The sequence below is a fragment of the Panthera onca genome, chromosome A2, assembly GCF_046562875.1.
Source record: "Panthera onca isolate mPanOnc1 chromosome A2, mPanOnc1 haplotype 2, whole genome shotgun sequence".
Taxonomy (NCBI): Eukaryota; Metazoa; Chordata; class Mammalia; order Carnivora; family Felidae; genus Panthera; species Panthera onca.
Window position 1 is genome coordinate 19,281,252 of NC_138340.1, and position 22,248 is coordinate 19,303,499.

General features: G+C 58.4%; 3 protein-coding genes across 12 annotated transcripts; 2 read left to right on the forward strand and 1 right to left on the reverse strand.

Moving 5' to 3' along the window:
• The first annotated feature begins 780 nt into the window (after window positions 1-780).
• On the forward strand, window positions 781-11,822 carry SEMA3B (semaphorin 3B). Of its 8 annotated transcripts, none has more exons than XM_060631082.3 (18): window positions 781-907; window positions 4,857-5,043; window positions 5,720-5,877; window positions 5,998-6,060; window positions 6,453-6,572; window positions 6,652-6,745; window positions 6,906-7,025; window positions 7,907-8,052; window positions 8,144-8,255; window positions 8,372-8,441; window positions 8,519-8,663; window positions 8,986-9,205; window positions 9,466-9,557; window positions 9,633-9,674; window positions 9,908-10,065; window positions 10,172-10,227; window positions 10,315-10,454; window positions 10,979-11,822. In XM_060631082.3, the coding sequence occupies exons 2-18, from the start codon at window positions 4,935-4,937 to the stop codon at window positions 11,378-11,380; spliced, it is 2,247 nt and encodes a 748-aa protein (XP_060487065.2). In that variant the 5' UTR covers window positions 781-907; window positions 4,857-4,934; the 3' UTR covers window positions 11,381-11,822. The 8 variants fall into 8 exon arrangements, with proteins under 8 accessions (XP_060487065.2, XP_060487068.2, XP_060487071.2 ...); XM_060631085.3 differs by having other exon boundaries at window positions 830-907; window positions 4,842-5,043; XM_060631088.3 differs by lacking the exon at window positions 781-907 and adding an exon at window positions 2,840-3,008.
• A 108-nt stretch (window positions 11,823-11,930) lies between these two features.
• On the forward strand, window positions 11,931-16,652 carry LSMEM2 (leucine rich single-pass membrane protein 2). 2 transcript variants are annotated; one of them, XM_060631117.3, is made up of 4 exons: window positions 11,931-13,179; window positions 15,539-15,652; window positions 15,745-15,927; window positions 16,092-16,652. In XM_060631117.3, exons 1-4 carry the CDS (start codon window positions 13,158-13,160, stop codon window positions 16,223-16,225), a joined length of 453 nt encoding a protein of 150 aa, XP_060487100.2. In that variant the 5' UTR covers window positions 11,931-13,157; the 3' UTR covers window positions 16,226-16,652. The 2 variants fall into 2 exon arrangements, with proteins under 2 accessions (XP_060487100.2, XP_060487101.2); XM_060631118.3 differs by having other exon boundaries at window positions 15,542-15,652.
• An 86-nt stretch (window positions 16,653-16,738) lies between these two features.
• Window positions 16,739-22,186, reverse strand: IFRD2 (interferon related developmental regulator 2). 2 transcript variants are annotated; one of them, XM_060631099.3, is made up of 12 exons: window positions 21,864-22,182; window positions 19,563-19,682; window positions 19,394-19,478; window positions 19,163-19,287; window positions 18,920-19,077; window positions 18,707-18,757; window positions 18,442-18,620; window positions 18,249-18,354; window positions 17,788-17,925; window positions 17,573-17,701; window positions 17,398-17,493; window positions 16,739-17,260 (listed from the first exon to the last, which is right to left on the reverse strand). In XM_060631099.3, exons 1-12 carry the CDS (start codon window positions 21,919-21,921, stop codon window positions 17,180-17,182), a joined length of 1,326 nt encoding a protein of 441 aa, XP_060487082.1. In that variant the 5' UTR covers window positions 21,922-22,182; the 3' UTR covers window positions 16,739-17,179. The 2 variants fall into 2 exon arrangements, with proteins under 2 accessions (XP_060487082.1, XP_060487083.1); XM_060631100.3 differs by lacking the exon at window positions 18,249-18,354 and having other exon boundaries at window positions 21,864-22,186.
• Between the last annotated feature and the right edge of the window lie 62 nt (window positions 22,187-22,248).

Sequence of the window (22,248 nt, forward strand, 5' to 3'; positions counted from 1 at the left end):
AGACCTGGAGGAAGACTGAGGAGTCCTCAGGGGTAGGGGAGGGATGGAGGTTTAGGTGGAGGGTGGAGGCAGTCATTGGCTGTGGCCGGAGGGTTGGCGGGGGCTGGGGACAGGAGAGGAGCCAAGCCCGACAAGGGGCCCTAGTGAAGCAGGGCTGAAAGAGGCAGCAGTGAAGGGTCTGCTTCGAGGCTCTCAGGCCTGGATGCCCAGTGCTGAGGTGGCAGCAAGAGCGCACACCTGTGTTCTGCCACAGTGGCCAGACCTGCCTGGCCCGCCAGCTGCAACCGCAGGGCGAGTGAGGAGCGAGATCTGAGAGGTGCAGTCTCTCCCTAGGGACACACAGCTGGCGAGTGGCAGTCAGGATTCAACCACGCCCCTTCCAGCCTACTTAAGGGGGTTGATTCCTGAGGCAGGTTCACCCCCACCCCGGCATCCAGAGCCCCGCAGCCTGCACTACTGGGCAGCTATACCCAAACCGATTAAGGGAAGGTAGTATTTATGTTAATACATGTTAATAAGCATGGTGTGCCACCCTAGTCTACTTTGGCTGCATTCCCGGCACCCCATCCCACACTCCCGTAAACTATGGAGGAGGGGAGAAGGAGGCTCCACCCGCCCCTGCCTCGCCCCTCCCCCCTCCTGCTGGGCAATGTAGAAAACAGGAGGGAGAGGAGAGCTGTGATGTGGCTGGTGGGGGGGGCTACCCCATCCCTGAGGGGCTGACCTCAGCCCAGGAGGAATGTGCAGGAGGCGGAGGGCAGGGGCGGAGCGGGTGGGGGCAGGGCCACAACCAGAGGCCCAGGGTTCCTGGCAGCCCCTCCCTCGGCCCCTCCACCTCAGCACTGACATGGCCCTCAGAAGGGAAGGGGAACAGGCAAGGAGGGGAAGAGCTGATCTTTCCAAAAAGGTGGGCCAGGGTACCTGGGAGCATGGATACTAGGCTGGGGGCGGGTGGGGGAAGGGCCCCAACACCTTCTCCCAGGAAATCTCCTCCCGGGTGGGTAGTAGATTGTCAGGGAAGTCAGGCCTCTCAGTCAGGCTTCCCCGGGCCCATTCCTACCCCCTATCTCACCCCAACCCAATGCCTAAGTCCTCAGGGTAGCGTGTCCTAATACCCACGTGGCCAGAACTGGGGAAGGTTGTGACGCTGGAGCCACCAGCCTTAATGGCTAAAACAGGTGTGAGTGGGAAGCCAAGGCCTGACCCAGCCCAGGCTGGGCACTGGGAGCGTTGTCTCCAGCCTTCCTCAGATGAATATCCTACCCTAGCCGCACCACCCAGAGTCCAGGCAGGGCACAGTTTCCAGCTGGTGATGGGGGTGGGGGTGGGGTGAGGAGGCAGGTGGTAGGATTGGCAGGACCATCCAGTTATTTCCAGAAAGAAAAACCAAGGCCTTGGTGGGCTGTGCCACTAATAGGCAGCATCAGGGCAAGAATCCAGGCAGGCCTTTGCCCATGGGTACCCTGGCAAAGGGTAGAGGTCAGGAGGCTGAGGTGGCCCTTGGGCAGTGGTGCAGGTAGCCATACAGCTACCTTCCTAGTTTGTTCCATTCTGTCAAGACTTGGGCCCAGGCTGACTGATTCCAGAATCCTTAGAGACTCCCAGAGTCCAGAGTAGCTCACAGACAATGACCCTGCTCCGAGAGTGCTGCCTTCGCGAGGTGTCTGTCCAGGGTCTGGCATACATTTGGACCTGCGGCTGAGGAGCAGAAAGGAGACTTTGTGGGGACAGGGACAAGTTGAGCTCCCACCCCTGCAGATCTCCCTTCCTGCTCCAAGAAGCAAGGAAATCAATGCAGAGGGCTCAGGTGGGCGGGGACAGCCCCAAAATGTTGGAAAGATGGTGGGGGTCCTGGTTCTACTTTTCAGTATGGACACGGGGCTGGGAGGGAATGAAACTGAGACCATGACCCTGAGCCTGAAGAACTAAAAGCACTGGGGGCAGGTAGGGGGCACAGTAGGGGTGGGTGGGGACCTCAAAGGCACTTGCTGATCTTGGCTGGTAGGGTGGAAAATTGTAAACAGCCAAAGAATTTTGTTTGCTTGCATGGGGCCAGGGGAGGCTGCCCAGGTCCAAGGCAGAAGCAGGGAGGAGAAAGAGGCTGCTTCCCAGAAGCCCAAGAGCTCAAGCTGGGGTGCATCCTTCCACTCCCCTCCCGAAGGCCCCTGACCCGCACTCTTCCTCTGCCAGCCAGCCAGGCCAATTCAGGAAAACTAGGTCTCGAGGCTCAGGAAAGAAGGGCACGGCCCCACCCTGGCTGGGCACAGACACAGACACAGACACAGACACCACTACTCCAGGGAAGCTGGCAGGGGACGGGCCACAGAACTTGAAGTTCACACAGCCTCCCTCACTGATCAACTGCAGAGCTGCTGAGCAGCCTTGGGGAGGTTGTGGGAAGATGCCTTTTATGGGGATTGAGGGGTGAAAGCCCATCCTCAAGCCCTGTCACGTTCACCCAGGTGGACCCGAGGGCCCCATTCAGCCATTGTCAACATTCAGCTCTTCCAAAGCAGACAGACCCCCGGCAGTACAAACAGGGTTGTCCACCAGGGTCAGTTTCAGGCTAAGATCCCAGACCCTTCCCAACTGAGCCACCGAGGTTTCAGAGCCATGTGTCCTGAATCACAGAGGTCACTCAGAATGCTCCTCACCCCCCTGCAGAGAGGCAGAACCACCCATCAGGAGGGGACTCTGGACGGGCCTACATCCCACAGTGCAGAAGTGAAACTTGAGGGCCTCTGCCACCTCTGTCTGCCCCGCCTGGCCCTCTCGGGCCCCTCCTTTCCTGCCCCAACTGCTGTCCTCACAGCCTCTGCCAGCCAGGTGGCAGAAGCACTAAGTGGCTCTAGTGGTGAGGAGGGGCAAGGGCTGGGGCTGGGCTGGGGGCCCATCGGACCCCTAGTTGAGAACTCCATCCCCGGACCTGCGACCCTCCCATGCCAGCTGGCTCCTGGGAACTGAGCCCCTCATTACCCACCTCCACCTCCCCAGCTGTGTAGGGACAGGTGAGGAACTCTAGTCTCCTGGACCTGCTGTTCCCTCTGCCTGCTTCACAGAGCCTTCTGGGGCTGGGGAGGGGGCCCTATTGCTTCTTCCTCTTTTGCCTGGACTGGCTGCCCCACTTCCGGATGGCTCTTGGGTGCACCCTATTGCCCTGAGGCCCTACAGGGGAGGGGTCGCTCCTCCCCACTCCTCCCTTGTGCCCACTCCACTCTGGCCTGGCCACCAACTCTGGCTGGCCCGGCTGCCTGCCCGGTCACCCGATCCGCCCCATAAACTTGACGGCGCGTGTAGGGCGGCGGCTGGCTTGGTGGAGGCGGGGGTTGCTCCTTAAAGGAGCCGTCAGAGGGTGCCCTGCGGCCCCGCGGCTTCTTCCCTTCTCCAGGGAGGGCAGCCCGGTGTTCTGTGGCATCGCAGACCTCACGGGCTTGGGCTCGGAAGAGGCGATGGCAAGTGTCAGTGGAGGGAAGGCGGGAGGTGGGGGTCCTGGCACGGGAGGGGTTCGGGGGCTGCGGGACTGGGCAGGGGTTTGGGGGGAGCGATGTGGAATGCCCCTCGGCAGTTGTGCACCCCAGGACCCTGCCCCACACCAGGGCTCCTGCGCCCGGCACCTGCCGGGCCAGCTCTGGGGAGGATGATTGGGCATTGCGGCTAGAGGCTGGCCCCTTGTAAGGGGTCCAGGGAAGGGCTCTGGCTCAAAGACGGTGAAACCTGAGGGCGAAGGCGGGGGAGGGAGAGGTACAGAGGCAGCGGAAGCTCAGAGAGAGAAGGGCAGCTCACCCAAAGCAGGGGTGAGAGGCTGCCTGAGGACTTGATTCCTCTTGGGTCTGAAGTCTGAGCTCACAGAATTTCTGTGTAACCAGCTCCTTCCACCCTCGTGTGGGGAGAGAGAGGTCAAGCACGAAGCTGGGGCTGCAGCCATCTCCAAGTCAGCAGCCGAGGCTTCTGTCCAGCCCCAGCGGTGCAGGCGCTGGGGCTCCTGGGCAGCACTTCTTCCTCAGAGGAATGGGTTTCAGGCATGTTTCCGAGTTGAAGGCTGTGATTGTCTCTGCAGTTGTATTTGCTCACCTGCATGTCCAGAGAAACACACATACACTTGTCTGTGTGTCTGCACACACATTCGCACATGCACGCATCTGTGACACACATATACACGTGTGTAAAGTGCACACATGTGCCATATATCTACATGTATAATACAACTCTCATGCCACACACTGTCACAGACATGTACACATCTGCCTGCATACACATGACACACGCACGCGCGATACAGATAACACAAAGGGACCCTCAGAAACAGTCACACTCACAGGCGCCCACACCATTGGCTCCAGCCCCAAGGGTGCCTCAGTTCCTCTGTAGGCCTGTGGGTGCACAGCCACCTCCAGAGGCCTCACCCCTCCTGTCGCTGCTCTCACTCCCATGACTGGTTTGTTTTGCTCATTACACTTGGCGCCCTCTGAAATGACTGCACTGATCTGAGTCCTTGTTGGCACTCTGCCCCCTCCTGCATGGGGACTTTGTCTGTGTCCCCCAATGTCCCAGGCTGGCATGAAGTAGGCACACAGAGTTTGTGAATTAATGCCTGTGTGTCTATGGGAGGGGGGTTACGAGGGAGGGTGACGTGGTGGGGCGGGTGCCTGCCCACGTGGGGGTGACCCCAAGGGTGTGCCCAGCGTGGGTGTGTCTGTGATTGTGGCCAGGCAGGGCACACTTGGAGGGAGGGGAGAGCTCGGAAGTGGAATGCGACCCCCCAGCCTCTTTTCCCTAGGGGCTGTAATCTGATCCCTGGGGACTCCCCCCTAGCCTCCAGCCCGCCCTCGTCCTTGCTGCAGCTCCTTCTCTTCCAGATCCTGGGGCAGAGTCCAGGGCGGCTCAAGGCTCCTCCACACACGCCTGCTGAACCCTGAGCACCCTGAGCTGCCCGGATGGGGCAGGCTGCGGCCGCCGCCATGATCCCAGGCCTGGCCCTGCTCTGGGCAGCAGTGCTGGGGGGTGCTGCCCCCAGCCCTCCCCGCCTTCGGCTCTCCTTCCAAGGTAGGTGCACCTGGCAGGCAAGAGGGCTTGGCTCAGGGTGGGCAGGAGAGAGACCCAGTGTGAGTAGGGGGCACTAAGTTTGCTGCTGCCCTGTGCCACTGGCCCAGGTTTGAGTGGGGGCTCTTTCAGGCCATCTCCAGTTAACCCCGTCCTGGCCTCAGCCCCCAGCCTTTCTGCACATATTCTCCTCTGACTTTCCCAGGAAGACCCCTTCTGTTCCCGTGGCAACAGATCCTGCCTGTGTCCCATCCACCACCCCCACACCCCTGACACAGAAGGGTGGTCACCAGGCATCGCACTGAGCTTAGGCTAGTAGCAGGGTGGCAGAGAATCCTCAGCCTGACTTTGGGGTGGGGGTCCTGGCTTTCCCTACATACGCAGCCTCCCCCAACACCCGGCCTCCCAGTGCGCCCGCCTGCAGACACTGCTTGTCCAGGCACGCCTGAGGAGTTCAACCTGCTTTTCCTTTGGGTGGGGGGGTGGGGGGGGGACGGTGCTGCATTGCCCACTCTGGAAGCTTTTCACATGGGTGGATCTGTCTTCGCGAATGTAAACTCACACATGGGTAAACTCACATGTGTGGGCCAGGTCACATATACAACCATCACCTGTGAGAGAGACGATAGGTAGGGTCTGGGGAAAGCTCCCAGCATGGCTGGCAAACACTACCCTGCAGAGCTCCAGGCCCAGCACGGTCTCCGGACCTTCAGGCTGGAGAGGACCTGCTGCTATGAAGCTCTGCTGGTGGACGAGGAGAGAGGACGTCTGTTTGTGGGTGCCGAGAACCGCGTGGCCTCCCTCAGCCTGGACGACATCAGCAAGCGGGCCAAGAAGGTGCCAGGGATCCCCAGCCTCTGTGCTGCCCAGGGGGGTGGGCCCCTGAGCAGACACCCTCTTCACAGAGACCAGGCAAAGGCCCTTGACCTGTGTCCCCCTTCCCTGGCCCCCTCGCAGCTGGCCTGGCCGGCCCCTGTGGAATGGCGAGAGGAGTGCAACTGGGCAGGGAAGGACATTGGTGTGAGTGCCGGCCGCCCGGGGCGGGAGCGGGGAGGCCCGGCCCCTTGCTCCGCAGACAGCAGAAGCCTGCCTCTTCTGTCTGGGATGGGGGCAGGGGGTCGAGGTGGCTGAAGTTTGGAGGTAGTGAGTCAGGGTGGAGGCTCATGTGATTCTTCTTGGGGGCCTCTGAGTCATAGGGGGCTGTACAGGCCTATGCTTCTCCATGCACCCCTTCTGTGAGAGGCGGGCTGAGCTGGTCACCGAGGGTGTCCGGGCCCCTGAAGCCCATGTTGCTACTTGCCTGGACTGATGCAGAAGAGAGGAAGGGGTGAGGTACCACTGGCGAGCTGGGACCCCTTAACGCTGCCTCCCTGGGGGAGGCCTCATCGTCCCTGCCCCTGCCCGCCCACTAGACTGAGTGCATGAACTTCGTGAAGCTGCTGCATGCCTACAACCGCACCCACTTGCTGGCCTGTGGCACAGGGGCCTTCCACCCAACCTGTGCATTTGTGGAGGTGGGCCACCGGCTGGAGGTAAGGCCAGATCTAGGCAGAGAGGGAGGTTGGGAGGTAAAGAAGGGCCTGGAAGTAACAACTGCCCCCTGCCTCCCAGGAGCCCACGCTCCGGCTAGACCTTCGAAGGCTGGAGGACGGCAAGGGCAAGAGTCCTTATGACCCCAGGCATCGGGCTGCCTCCGTGCTGGTGGGTGAGTCCAATGGCTAGGGCCCTGCAGAGACTCTAGACCCTCCTGAGAGCCCCTGAGAGCCCCCAGGGCATCACTGACTCCTTAAGAGCTCTTGGAGCTCTACAAGCACTCCCCACAGAGAGTCTTCAGATTGGCTAAGCAGCCCTTGCCCTATCTGCAGGGAAAGAACTGTACTCAGGGGTGGCCGCAGACCTCATGGGCCGGGACTTCACCATCTTCCGCAGCCTGGGCCAGCGTCCAAGTCTGCGAACAGAACCACACGATTCTCGCTGGCTCAACGGTGAAAGGCTGGTGGAGCTATTGGGAGGGGGCTCTCATCCCCAACAGGGTGGGTGCCTAGTAAGACCCATAAAGGAAGTGAGCAGTGGGTGCAGCCAGGTCTCGCCAAGTACCCACCATGCATCAAGCCCTGTGCTAGGGCCTGGGGCTGCAGGGCAGACAAGACCTGTGTGGCCCATGCCCTCGTTGAGGTCACAGACCTCAGAACAGGTACATAATAAGATGGTTCCAATGGCAATGAGACCAGTGAGTGAACAGACAGAAAGGGAAAAGGAGACCAGGTGGTAAGAGAACTGGAGACAGGAAGCTACTCTGCTGAGGACAGGGGAGAGCTAATTCCCAAAGCACAGCAGGATTGAGGGAAGAGCATTCCAGGTAAAGAGAACAGCTAGTGCAAAGGCTCCGGGGCAGGAACAAGCCAAGGAACAGACTCATGAAAAGAGAAAGGATAAGGGGTCTGTCTGCATTGTCAGAGGTCAGGGTCATTTGTTTTAAGAGTGAGGGGACCCAGCAGAGTATTCACAGCAGTAACAGGGGGAATCTGCTTCCTGCTCAAGAGGAAGATTCATGAGTGAAGGTAAAACCCCAATATCCCATCTCCCTCCTTTCTGGACCAAGGGCCTGGAGAACTGTCAAGGGCCGAGGGGAGAGGCCTGTGTGTCTAGGTAGTCTTGGTCTCTGCTGCCCTCTTGTGGTTACTTCTTGACTCACAGGCCCTGATCCTCTGGATGTTGTCCCCTTAGAGTGCCATCCTACCTGGAGACCGGGTGGTCAGATGCTGCCCCGTGGGCTGCTGGGAGCACCAGAGAAAGGAGAGGGAGCATGTGGGTCTCATGAGTGGCAGGGCCAAAACCTTTCTGACCCCACTCCTCCTGCTGCTAGAGCCCAAGTTCGTCAAGGTCTTTTGGATCCCAGAGAGCGAGAATCCTGATGATGACAAGATCTACTTCTTCTTCCGTGAGTCGGCAGTGGAGGCTTCGCCATCACTGGGACGCCAGACTGTGTCCCGGGTTGGCCAGATCTGTCGGGTGAGGAGTCCTTGGGCCACATCCGATGACTACATCCCTGCCCTTTTGCCTGTCTGGGCCTCCCCCTCATCCCTGCTGATTGACCCTGCAGAATGACGTGGGAGGCCAGCGAAGCCTTGTCAACAAGTGGACCACGTTCCTGAAGGCGCGTCTGGTGTGCTCAGTGCCAGGTGTCGAGGGTGACACGCACTTTGACCACCTCCGTGAGTGCCAGGAGCAGAGGATGGGGTTGGAGAGAGGGAGTGCAGGGGGCCAGACCCAGGAGCCGGGCTGCCCAGAGGGCTGTGTGCCCTCCCCCAACTAGGCTTCTTCCCCACAGAGGACATGTTCCTGCTGTCCTTGAGGGACCGCTGGAGCCCACTGCTCTACGCTGTCTTCTCCACATCGAGGTGAGGGGCAGGAGGTAGAGGGCAGGGCCCAACGGGCTCTGCTGGGCCCCTCAGTCTGCTCATGTCTTCGCCTGCAGCACCATCTTCCAGGGCTCTGCAGTGTGTGTGTACAGCATGAACGACGTGCGCCGGGCCTTCCTGGGGCCCTTTGCACACAAGGAAGGGCCCATGCACCAGTGGGTGTCCTACCAGGGCCGTGTCCCCTACCCTCGGCCTGGCATGGTGCGTAGCCCCAGGAGTCCCACCACAACCCACTTAAAGTCTCAGGGGTGGAAAACTTGGCCTGGGATCTTCTTGGTGAATGTGGTTTTTTCCTTCCGTTATGGGTGGGAAAACATCACCTTCGTCAGACAGGGCTCCTCAGAGGAAGGGCATATTTCCCCCTAAGACTCCCAAGGGCAAGGCTGGGTCTTCTCTCTTCAGATTCGCAGGGCAGACCTCTGTCCATTAGCACTCCCCTATACTCGGGTACCTGGAGGTCTCTTGTGGACCCACCAGGCCCTCGTACCCACATCCCTGTCGTGCCTCCTCCCCACCTGCCCAGTGTCCCAGCAAGACCTTTGGCACCTTCAGTTCTACCAAGGACTTTCCTGATGACGTCATTCAATTTGCCCGGAACCACCCCCTCATGTACAATTCGGTCCTGCCCATGGGTGGTCGCCCTCTCTTCATACAAGTGGATGCCGGGTACACCTTCACCCAGATCACTGCAGACCGTGTAGCAGCTGCTGACGGACACTACGACGTCCTCTTCATTGGCACAGGTCAGTGTCCTGCTGTGACTGCCCATAAAACTCTGTCCAGACTCTCTTCCACCTGTCAGCGGAAGCTGCCCCTGCCCAGTCCCATCTTCACATCTTTGCCTGGGTTGTGCTCTCATCTCCTTCTGGATGCTGGTCTGATTGTTCCAACCCACATTCTTCACCTATCCAACCATGCTAAGGGTAAAGGCCTCAGAAGTGAGGAGATCCCCAGCCCTAGCTGCCAGGAAACACAGGGAATCACTCATTCCTCATCCCTGCAGACGCTGGCACAGTGCTGAAGGTGATCTCTGTCCCCAAGGGCAGCCAGCCTAACGGGGAGGGGCTGCTCTTGGAGGAGCTGCACGTTTTTGAGGTGAGGCCTAGCCCCCTCCTCCTAGAGGAACCCTACCCCATTGATCTCTGATCCCAGCGCTCCTCCTCCTCTCAGGATTCATCTGCTATCACCAGCATGCAAATCTCTTCCAAGAGGGTAAGTGACCAAAAGGCTTGGGAGCAGAAGGGACCCAGTGTGTTCCCCGGGCACCCCTACCTCCACGCCTCCCTTGGTAGTTTGAAGCACTGGGTTTGAGTATAGGTTCTGCCTTTGCTAGACTGCGTGACCTGAGACCCTGATCAGTGTCAAGTGGGGTGAGGGATCCCTGACCAATGGGAGGCGGGCACAGGGCTGCCTTCGGTCAGCCCGGAGCCCCTCGTGCCCCCTAGCACCAGCTGTACATAGCTTCGCGGAGCGCGGTCGCCCAGATCCCGTTGCACCTCTGTGCTGCCCACGGCCGCGCCTGTGCGGAATGCTGCCTTGCGCGAGACCCTTACTGCGCCTGGGACGGGGCCGCGTGCACGCGCTTTCAGCCCAGCGCTAAAAGGTGGGCAGGGTTGGGGGCGGGCCACCTGGAATCATTTGCAGCACCTGGCTAAATGAAGAAGGACTCACGGAGGCTCTAATGTACCAATGCAACCCCCACCCTGCAGGCGGTTCCGGCGGCAAGACGTGAGGAATGGCGACCCCAGCACGCTGTGCTCCGGCGGTGAGTGCCCCAGCTGCCCCACTTCTGGGCCTTTGAAGACGCCCCACCCTGCCCTGCCTGAATCTGACATTCCTTTGCCCTCCCCAGACTCCTCTCATCCCGCACTGCTGGAGCGGAAGGTGTTCGGTGTGGAGGGCGGAAGCGCCTTCCTGGAGTGTGAGCCCCGCTCTCTGCAGGCGCGCGTGGAATGGACCTTCCAGCGCGCAGGGGAGGCGACCCACACCCAGGTGAGCCTCACGCCCTCCCTTCCCAAACAAGCCCTTGTCCCGCCCCCTACATCCAGGAGAGCCCCGCCCTAGCCAGTGTGGTTCCCACTTCTAGACTAGGTCCGACCCCAACCAGTGAGACGCCGTCCAGCTAGACCCCTTACGTCCAGTTTGGTCCCTTACCTGAACTCCACATTCTGGTGAGGCCCCATTCCATCTAACTAGACTCCTGACACCCCCCTCCCCCATCCGAGAGGAGCCCCGCCCTCGCCCCGCCCATTGAGGCCCCCGCCCCGCCCCCATGTTCAGGTAACCACCCCCCCCTTCCGGTCCAGTCCCGTCCGGTCTCGTCCGGTCCCGTAAGGGTTTCAGCTTTTAGACCACTGGTCCCAGTGCACCCAACCTTCAAAGGTACACCTGCGAGAGTCCCTTACCTGCTCATGCTTGGCCACCGTTGACCCTCTACCTCTCCTGGCCCGACCTGGGAGCCGGGTTTCCTTGTTCCTGACACCGATGCCTTTGCCTCCCACTGGCCCCGCCTGCAGGTAGCTATGGAGGAGCGCGCGGAGCGCCTTACGGGGGGACTGCTGCTGCGCGGACTGAGGCGCGGGGATTCTGGCGTGTACCTGTGCGCAGCTGTGGAGCAGGGCTTTTCGCAGTCGCTGCGTCGCCTGGTGCTACACGTGCTGAGTGCTGCGCAGGCCGAAAGGCTGGCCCGGACCGAGGAGGCTGTGCCCGTAGCCCCTCCAGGCCCCAGGCTCTGGTACCGGGACTTCCTGCAGCTGGTGGAGCCGGGCGGCGGTGGCGCGAGTTCCCTGCGAATGTGTCGTCTGCAGCCCGAGTCGCGCCCACCGCCTCCCGAGTCACGGAGGAAGGGCCGAAACCGGCGAAGGCACGCCCCAGAGCCGCGTGCTGAGCGGGGGCCGCGCAGCGCAGCGCACTGGTGATTCGGCAGTCCACGCCGGGTACAGGGAAGGAGGCTACAGGCAGGACAGGGGGAGGACAGACCGTGGAGGACGCACAGCTAGGGGGCCTGGCACATTGGTCCCTGGTTGATGGAGACACCGACCTACAGGCCCTGGCTGAGGGGCAGCCTCCCCGGCTTATTTATTAACAGAGGATAACCCTTGAATGTAGCCCTGGGAGGGACGGCCCAGGCGGGGCACAGGGGCCGGCTGGTCGGGAGGAGGGAGATAAGCAAGGCTCCAGAGCAACGACCTGGGCAGAGGAGGTGCCCGGAGTGCCCACCCCGGGATAAAGACCTCCTCCTTGGAGAATGAGCAGAAAGCTGTGAACAGGCTGAACTGGTGGGGCGGGAGTGGGACAGGCCGACTGTACTAATGCAATAAACACATTATGAGCCGAAGCTGGAATGCCCCCAGCTGACAACCGCTGGTACTAGGTCTTGCTGTGCGGCCTTGGGCAACTTCCTAGCAGTCTTAGGACCTCAGTTTCTGAAAAGGATGCTGTGATGAGGATTAAAGGCAGTTTCCATGTGACTGAGTAGATTCTGTGGGGCCTTTGGGGCCCTACTGACCTGCACAGTATGTTCTGAATATGATTTCTTGGATGAGTGCTATGAAGAAAATGAAATTTGGACATATGGAAAATAATGTGAGAAAGCATCACTGAGGGGGTGACATTTGAGCTAAACAACAAGGAGCCAGTCATGGGAGTATCTAAGGGGTGGAGTGTTCCAGGAGGCAACAGCTAGTGCAAAGGTCCTGAGGTGGAAACAAGGTTGCTGTGTGTGAGGAACATCAAGGAGGCCAGTGTGATACAGTGGAGTGATGGATTTGGGATGTTTTAGGGGGAGGATTCTTACTGTCTTACTTCCTCCCAGTTGGGGAGAAGGGCCACAGGGGTCCAACAGCAAAGGGTGGGCCCTCAGCCTGGCCACTTCCTCCCTTCAGGGGTGAGTGGTACCATGCCTCCTCACACAACATGGTGTGACTTGTATGGAGAGAGGAGGGAGGAGGTAAACTGCAGACATGCAGCTGCATTCCATTTTCACGTGTCCTGCACCAGGGAGGAACCATAATTGTCCTCTCTGTTTTACAAATGAGAAAATGGAGGTCAGAGAGCAGGCAATCCGTTAACCAAGGTTGTAGGCTTATTAACAGAAATACCAATCTTCAGCCTAAGTTTGGCCACTGACCAACGTGAGTGTTTACCTTTATAGGTGTGTCTCTGCCCTCTTTGGGGATTCTCAGAGCCCTCATTGCAATGCATCACCCCAATCCCTGGTGCCAGCAGGTCACACAGGGGTAGGTTCTTGTCCGTGTGCTGGGAGAAGAGATGACCCAACTTTGGGTCGGGGTCTTTGTGGATAGAGGCACAGGGCTCCCTTACATACCTTGGCTGCCATGTGGGACATTGCTGGAGGTGAGCATGAGGCAGCTTGTCTGGATACAGACACCAAGGCCTGTGCATGTATGGGAGTGGTAGAGTTCCCCAGGGAAGACCCTGGGCACATGTATTAGTGGAGGTGTGCTCTTGTCTGGGCTCCATCACCAGCTAGCTGGCCCATGTGGGTCACTCCACAACTTCCCATGGCTGAGAGCTGCCCCCTCTAAATATAGCCCAGTGGGCTGAGCTCAGGCCTATTTTAGGCCCAGGCTGGGAGGTGGCCTGCCTTCCCCAGGCTCTGAGGAGCCGCTGCTGCTTCCATCCTGTCCTGATACTGAGTGCTATTATCAGCCCCCCAGCTGCCCACCGCCCACCATGCCTGAGGACACCCAAGAAGGTAGGAGATGACTGTGGGGGAGGGCAAGGCCCCAGTCCTATGACCCTGTGAACCACAGAGCAAACCCACTCTGTCCCACTGACCTCACTTCCTTAACTAGTCATCAATCACCATGCCGTAGATTAAGGGAACCTGCCCCCTGTGCATGGAGAAAGGGCTATGTCTGGAACCCCACCTCCCCTTAGGCCCTGCCTGTTTCCCCTGCTAGGGACAGCAGGGAGGGATTGGGGGGAGCTACTTGCTTGGGGGTAGTCAGCTATAGGCTGTGCCCAAGTGGGTATGGGCTGAGTAGGTGGCCCGCCAGGCCAGTTAGGCTCTTCATTCAGGGAGGAAGCTGGGATTGGGGGCGGGCAGTGGTTCCAGGAAGCATTTGGGCATGCAGCCCAGGGACTGGGAGTGGATAGATCTCTGGTCACCTCCAACTTGGGCCTAACTGGACCCAACTGTTAGCCAGTTGGGATCCTTTGGCCTGGCCAGACTGACAGCTAGTTAAGACTTTGGTGGCCAATCACCTAACTACCCCACTGTATGCAAGAAGTACAGAGGTTCACAGGGGCCACAGCAGGGATGACCAGCTGCTTCACTGCTCCAGCAGGTCTAGCTGGTCAACCCTCTTATCACATTTTCAACATTTCAACTGGATGGGAGGGCCCCAGCCCCCACTAGTGGTGGAGGATGTTTGCCTCCTTTTGAGGCCCTAACAATGATGTTTACCACGATATTCCTGGTGATGAACAGAATCTGAGTTCAATTTATAAAGTGTAGGGAGGGGCACCTGGGTGGTTCAGTCGATTAAGTGGCCAACTCTTGATTTTGGCTCAGGTCGTAATCTCACCATTTGTGAGTTCAAGCCCCACACTGGACTCTGCACTGACAGCACTAGTGGAGGCTGCTTGGGATTCTCTCTCTCTCTCTCTCTCTCTCTCTCTCTTTGCCCCTCCCCAACTCCCAAGCGGGCAAGCTTGCTCTCTCTCAAAATAAATAAACATTAAAAAAAAAAAAAAAGTGTTGGGAAAGCAGAGCCAAGTGCAGAGGAGTTTCACATGACCCCTGACCTATCACCCAAACATAATGACTGGCAGCATCTTGTTTCACTTTGGAGCATTTCAAGGGCCAGTTTCAAGCAAATCATGAAGGTGGAATTATTGTTGTGAAAGTGATAGTCCAATCACCTTTGCCCCTATCAATGCCCCATACTGTTACCTACCAGCCAGCTGGGTATATGGAGGTTTAAGGAGCCAAGATTAAAAAATAAATAAATAAAATAAAAAGTCAAAGAAGTAAAAAAAAAAAAAAAAAAAAGTACCTTTTTAGAAATCACAAAATAAATACTTTTGAGGAGTACAAAAATAGTAAGATCACAAGAAAAGTACAGAGGTCCCAGTGACTAAATGGGCAGAGGCCGTGAATGGATAACTAGGAAGCCACACACATTCATCAGGCCCTCCAGGCAAAGAGACCCAAATAGGTCAAGAAAAGCCTTTCCTCATCTCCCAACTGGCAAACATGCGTACACGTGTGTATATAAATTTTTCATTGAAAATGCCTAAAGGTGGCGATGTTGTACCCTTTTGGGGGTTGTGGATAGTCATTCTGGAGGACAGTTTAATAATGGCTTAAAGAAAAAGTCCCTGCTCTTTAAGCCAATGATTTTGCTTCTGGGAATCCGTCCTTATTAACAATTAGGAAATTGGGAAAAACCTTCATACTCAATGATGCATATCCTTCCTGGGAGTTACTTCCAAAGGGAACTGGAAACAACCTAAATGCCCAGGCAGCCTCAAAGGGGACCTCAGAAGCATGTAGAACAGCTTCATAACAAAGGCATGTCACATGTTGAGTGAAAACAGGGCTCACAGAAGTACAGCAGGATCAGGCTGAATATGTTAAAGCAGAGCCAAGGCCACAAAGCACAAGCACCACCCAGCTAGGATGGAGATGTGGAGGTGCTAGGCACTGGGTCTGGCCTGATGGCCAACCCACAGGGTCTGCAGGGAAAACTGATAGCAGAAGAGGCAGGAATGAATTTCACGCACTGTGGGGTTAGTCCTTCAAAGCTGACAAACTCTTCTCTAGAAATGAACAGGCAGAGGAATGCCTGAAAGTCGTTGAGGTGCTTGTAAGGAAACAAAAGTGAGCAGGGCAAATGCACCTCCTGCTACTGTAGGTGTTAACAGGCCCACGGAGTTCTGGGGTCATCCTGGTTCCGAATCAAGTGTCGTTCCTGAGCTGGTTTTAGGGCACTAGGAGCCAATGTCCCTTTGTCCTGTCCCATCTTTTCTGAGCCGCGGCTGCCGCATGAGGCCACCTTAAAAGGGAGGCGTGACCTGCTGGCTGAACCAGCCCTGCACTGTCCCAGCAGACACCTTGGCACTAACACCGAGCACGAGGAGCAGGGCGCCACTGGCCCCCAACCACATACAGGAGGTGCGCCTGCACCAGGTGGAGTCCATCAGCGACCTACACAGTGGAGGTGAGGGGCATAGGGCAGGGGACTGATATGCTGGGAGAGGGGAGGAGAGCAGGCACAACCCCTACCCTCCCGATGCCCCATTTGCCCTGCAGGTTCGCTGTGCCCCTACCTGACTGAGGAGGTGCAGCCATGGGACGAGCTGCTGGGCATCTTGCCACCGTCGCTGTGTGACCAGGCTGGCTGCAGCCCTGTGCACAGCAGGGGAGGCTTCCTGCTGCTCACATTGCTGGTGTTCACCTGCCTGGCACTTGCCATCCTGGCTGTCTACCTGAGCGGTATGGACGGTGCGGAAAGCCAGTGGGAACTGAGAGCGAGTAACTGGGACTGCAAGGCTTTTCTGCGTGGCTGGAAACAGCTGCAGAGGCCGAGCCAGTGAGGTGGGGAGTTGTGGGGTGGCACGTGGTCTGATACCCCCCCATTCCCGCCTGCCCTTCCACAGTGCTGCAGAGTGAATCCCTCCGCATGCTGGCGCACACACTGCGCACACAGGAGGAGACGCTGCTCAGACTCCGGCTTGCCAGCCTCAGCCAGCTGCGGAGGCTCAACTCCAGTGAGGCCCAAGCACCCAGCTGAGATACCACTTGGACCTGGGGCTTGGGTGTGTGTGTGGGTGGGGAATAAAGTCGCCATTGGCAGGTTTCTCCTGACCCATTGTCCCACCCTACTTCCCCGGTGAGGTTTTTGTACAAGAGTCTAACCTGACCCCACAGCTACCTGCCTCTCCTGTCTTCAAGCCAGGCCTAGCCAAGTTTTCTGGTGCCAAGGTCCTGCTTTGGGTGGCCCAAGGTCAGAGGAAGGGATACCAGCCTCCTGACTCCTTCTGTGGCCTGTCAGCAGCCTCTGGCTTCCAGATAGGTTCAGAGTCTAGAAATAGCTGCCCCCCACCCCCAGCTGCCCAAACCTTGCCAGGCCTCCCAGCGGGGGTCCAGCCTCAGTGCTCAAGCAGGCAGAGCTGAGTGAGTATGGGGAGGAGGGCCACCTGAGGAGCTGGTCTTGGAGGTCAAAGGTGAGATGGAGATGGGGGAGACCCAGTGTGGTGGTGAATGGCAGGGCAGGCAGAAACACCCAGGAGCTAAGGGCCACAGATGGCTGAGCATTCAGTTTAATTACCTCTAATAATCTTTAAAAATCAGCATATAGATCCATTCCAGGTAGCCTGGCCTCCCCATCGGTTTTGGTGGCATTTGTCCAGATGCCATTCCCCTCAAGGAAGTAGGTCATCCCAGGGGAGCAGGGCCCAAGAAAGGAGAGAAAGGCATATCCCTCCTCCTGCCTGCCCCACAGCCCTGGGACAAGCACACATCTGGCCTGGCCTGAGACAGGGCAGAGAGAAGCACAGGGCTGTGATGAGGCAAGGGGCCAGGATACCAAGTGCCCTGGCCTCCAGCCACCACCCCTGTCTGTTTTTGGTTTTGTCATTAAAAAAATAAAGCCACAATTCCTGGCAGGAACAACCAGTTGTTGCAGTGTCTTCTGTTAAAAACACAGGCACGAGTGTGGACAGTCTCCTCTTCAGCTGGCTCCACCTCACAGGATGTCTGCCCGCTTGTCTCGCACACGGCTGCGTGCCTTGGTCCGGGCTTTGAAGGCAGCAGCGTTGTATAGGTGCTGGAGTGGGGGCAGAGAGTGATGATATGGTGAGCTAGGGAAGGGGAGGCCCAGGGCTTTTCCTCTAGCCCCTGCAGAGCTCCAGGCCTCCAGGCCGTGCGAATGGAGGGAAGATAAACGTGCCCAAGGGTGCAAACCTTCTCAAAACGTGAAATCTTGCAGGCCTTCAGGGCAGTGGCATCCAGCACCAGGACAGGACCCAGGCCAAAGATATCACGGAGTAGCTCGTTGTTCTGGGGGCAAAGAGAGCAGTGAGCTCAAGCTGGTCCAAAACAGCCAAGCTGGGTGTCCCCTCCCTGTCTACTTCCCCACCTGGAGATGGTGGTGCATGCCTGATCCCAGCACGTCCTTGAAGGCAGCATAGATGCGGCGCCGAGCCCAGCTGTCCACATAGAGCACCTCAAGCCCGAAGCGGACCGACTCTTCCTCACACTCACCGCCCTGCAGAGTAGAGGGACCCGCAGAACAGGGCTTGGTGGCTGTGCCTGGGGATGCACTCTCACTAGGACACACGTTCTCACACGCACCTCAACAAAGTGCAGCACAGCGCGGAAAGTAGAGCGCTGACGCCGGCGGTCAGCCTTGGCACGGTACTTGTTGCTGTCGGTGGCCAGGGTTCGCAGGGCATTGCAGAGGGCCTCCATGTCCTCGTAGATAAAATCCTCCTGCGGTGGGAGCAATAGAGGGCGTGTGAGCAGAAGCCCGCGCTCTGCTGGCTCTCAACTTGGGGTTGCGCAAACCCTTCCTATCTCGGAAGAAGTGGTTTTCTTCTCTGCCTCTCCCCTTTGAATTCCCTCCTGGTCCCTGCCTGGGCCAGACACCCCTGCCACCACCATGGCACTCGGCATCTCAGTCTGTGTTAGGGCCACCTCCCCTCCATAAGGACCTAAGGCTGTCCTGCTTTTTCTGTGGTGTCCCCTGCATTCAGCCGAGGATGGGCAGGTGGAGTCAGCAGGCCCCCTCCCTTCCCCTCACCCCTCTCTCACACCTCAAGGTCCCGGGCCAGCTCAAAGAGCAGTGCGATGGTCTCGCCGGCAGCGATTCGCAGGTTCACACTTTCGCTGGACAAGAGCTGGGGCAGCCGGGGCAGCTGCCTGAGGAAGGGGCAGGCTGAGCTACGTGTGGGTTGGGGGGGGGGCCTCACCTTTCCCCTTCCACTCACAGCAGGCAGTTGCTCTTACCTGTCCAGGATGTGGCTGATATGGGTGCTAGGGCAGACGGTGAGTAGCAATGCCCAGGCCTGCAGGGCAGCACAGAGCACACCATGCAGGCTGGCAGGGACCACAGGGGCTGTGGAGCCACCCATTCCATAGGACCGGCTGAAAACACCTTCCAAGCAGTTGAGGCAAGAGACCAGGTCCTAGGGACACAGGGAGGCAGTGGGAGTGGCTCAGGGGCAGAGCCAGGGCCTAGGTACTCTATTAGCCATGCCCAAAGGTCACTTACCTGGACATCGGCAGCAGCCACATAGCACCCCAAGCCAAGAGCAGAAGCACACTGTTGGAAGGAGGGCAAAGCCACGCTGTGGTTAGAGAGTGAGCCTGGGTTCCCAGCCACAGGGCTCACCCTCAGAGTAAAGGAGCCTGAAAGGAGGTGGAACCTACCTCTCCCCTTAGGGATTAGGGGAGGGAAGGGTGTCACAGAGCAGAGAACACTCACGTGAAGCCGAGCAGCAGGACAAGCTGTGCCATCACTGAGCACAGAGACCAGGAGGGGCTGTAGGCTGTGAAATAGCTCCTCGCCCTTGGGTCCAGGGCCCAGCTGCACACAGAGCAGGCCTAGCACGGCAGCGGCCAGGGCCTGTTCCTCCCCCTTCCCTGTAGGAAGGCTTTCCAGTCAGCCCATGCAGCAAGGGTCAGTACCCAGCCAATTCAGGTCTCCCGTGAGCCCCCGGGGCCCAACCTTTCTTGAGGCACTTTTCCAAGGCATCAGCCAGTGTGAGGCGGCGCTCCAGCAAGAAGTCAGGGAGTAAGCGGGATGCCAGGGCCAGGCGAAGGCTCTCGAGAGCACCCTGCCGGGTCTTGGCACTGAGGAATGAAGAAAGGGGACCTTGTGCACCAGCCCTACTGGGTCATACTTGGCATGGGCTGAGCAGGGACAGGGGTATAGGGGTTGGCTGGCAGTCAGGGGTACCTCTTGTCTGTGAGGCAGTCCACATACTCCTTCAGCTTCTCCTCAAGGTCTTCCTGCTGGCCCTGCTCATCCACGGCATCCCCCCCTGCAAGGCCAGCTGGTCAGCCCTGCGTCTTGCTTTACCCCAGGGAATCCCCAGAGTCCCTGCCAAACTCCCATCCACTCTCACCAAGGCTGTCTTCTGCTGCAGTGCTAAGAAGGCTGGGGCATTCACTGGTGGTGCTGCGGGCCTCACTGACTGCCTCATCCTCACTGGAACCTGAGTCAGCTTGGGTTCTGCTCCGGGCACCTGGGGAGGGTGGAACATAGCACTTGGCCCGCCCTTACTGATGTCTGATGGCCGGGGGTACCTCACCCGGCCTCATGACCCCTCAAGAATAGAGTCCTGCCCCCTCTCAGAGATGAGAAAATGGGAGGCTGAAGTGGTACACACACGGACTGATGCAGGGGACGCTGAGCCAGGAAAGAGGAGAAAGGGAGTGAGGTCTATCAACTGGAGAACGTTCCCAGGCCCAGCCTAGGAAAACCTGGCAGGCTTTGTGAGTACAGCCTCCCTGAGACTAGAGCCTGCTTTAAGAAGGAGACTGAGGTCCTGGTAGAGGCAGAAGGGGCTGCACAGGCCCCACCTGGAGTGGGGACATATCTAGGCAAATCCTGGGGGAGCTCAGCCACCAGCCCAGATTATGCCTAAAAATGGCCAGGGCAAAAGTCATGGGCTTCGATTATTGAATCTGTATATACAGAACATATACAGACAGACACAGGGTTCAAATTCCAGCTCCATATCGTGAAAAGAGTGTAACCAGGTCAAGTGCCTAGACTTCAACGCCTTAATTTTTTTTTTTTTCAATGTTTACTTATTGTTGAGAGAGAGAGAGAGAGAGAGAGAGAGAGAGAGCAGGGTAGGGGCAGAGAGAGAGAGGGAAGCACAGAATCTGAAGCAGGGTCCAGGCTCCAAGCTGTCACCACAGAGCCCGAGGTGGGGCTTGAACTCCTGAACCATGAGATCATGACCCAAGCAAAAAGTCAGAGGCTTAACCCTAAATGGGTGAGCCACCCGGGCACCCCCCATGCCTTAATTTTTTCATCTGCAAAACAGACATGCTAAAACATCTCATTTAGTACAGCAAATGAAGACAATGACTGAACAAACAACTAGTTAAGGCTCTTCTTTGGGCCCACAACCACCCATCTGCCTTGGGGCAGAAGCCCAGCTGCTAGTGGATATGGCTGGGTGCCCCAGGCTTCAAGCATACTGTCTTCTGAGCGCCCCCTGGACTATCCCAGGCCTTCAGCCCTCGGTGGATGGACACACAGGCTCCTCCTGACCTCGGGAAATGCAGAGAGTGGAGTGACCCCTGACCACACGAGTCCCTAAAAATAGGTAAACACAGGAGAATGTCAGGGTCAGCAGAGCTGGAATGCTCCTGTGTGTGGTTTCTGCCCAGGGCCAGGGGCTGACTTTGGCAAGGGCAGCTCCTGCAGCAGAGTCCCAGATGGGTTCTGGTCACCAGACTGGTCCTACTTCTCAGAACGACATACGCCATGTACCTGCTGGACAAAGTGCAGCACGCATGCAGTCCTCTGCTCACCACCTCTCTTACTACCCTAACCAGCCAAAGCAGCCTAGCCTCCCTCATTTGTTCCCTCTCTAGATGCCAGGCCTTTGCACAAATTATTTCCTCTGCACAGTGCTCTCTTCTTCACCTCCTCAGGATTCACCCAGAAGCCCCTCAAGGATTCCTTGGTTCTTAAGTCTGGGGCTGACACCATTTAAATGAACTTGTCCCCCAACACCAGTCCTTCTGTAATGTTGCTACCCTCTTAGATGTCCCCACACCCAAGTCCCATTAGGGTGGTGGCCAGGTCTAAGCTGTGCCTAGCAGGCACCCCATTCCTGCAGAGTAAACATATGTGTTTACTGAAGCAAGACACACTCCTGTTCAAAACTGATAAGTCTCAGGACTGCCGCAGGCTCAAGGGCACTCCCTAACCCTCTCGGGCCAGGTCCACCAAGGCCAGAATCCTGCAACGTCCCCACCGCCCCCCACCCCTCCGCCAGTCCGCCCCCTACCTCAGTACTCTCCGTCAGAGTAGCCCTCCCACCAACTTCCTAGTCCAGTCCAGTAAAAGAGCAGGGATTAGCGAGGCGGCAGGCTTCCTGCTGTCTGGAGAGCTTGTCTATCATAGCAGGTAACTGGGCTGGATCCGCAATGGAGAAACTGAGGCCGAGAGGCACCGACCAGTTTAGGCCCGGTAGCGTGGGTTCCTGAGCAGCAAGCAGCGTCCAAATTGAGTTGGGCGCACACGTGGCCGCTGCCTCCTGGGGCACGTGCTGGCCGCGGGAGAGTTGCGGGAGGCAGCGCCAGGTTGGTCGACGCAGGAGTCTCCGTTCGGGAGCCATCGGGAACACCGACGGGTAAGCCACGCAGGACCCCCGCTCGCCGTTCATCAGTAGCTCCCCACTTACCGGCTCCGCGGCGCTGGCCACTCTTGCGGGGTGCGCTGCCCTTACGGGCGCGGGGCATGCCGGGAATCAGGAGCGCGGGCGCGCAGAAGGCTCAGGGTCAGGGGCCCGGCGGGCGGGGGCTCCAGACCGGCGAGACACCGGCCGGTGGGCTAAGCTGAGAATTGGGCAGACGACGGGAGCCACACGCCGCACGCGACACCATCTTCGCGAGGCGCCCCGCCCTGCCAAACGAGTCGCTGCGCCCCGCCCTGCTAAACGGGTGGCCGGGAAGGCGAGTTCTTGGCCATTGGGTTCCGGGACCACATGCGCGCGGCCGAAACTACTAGTCCCAGGGGACTGCGCGCCCAGATGACCGCCAGCAGGCTAGGCGCAGAGCACCTCGGGA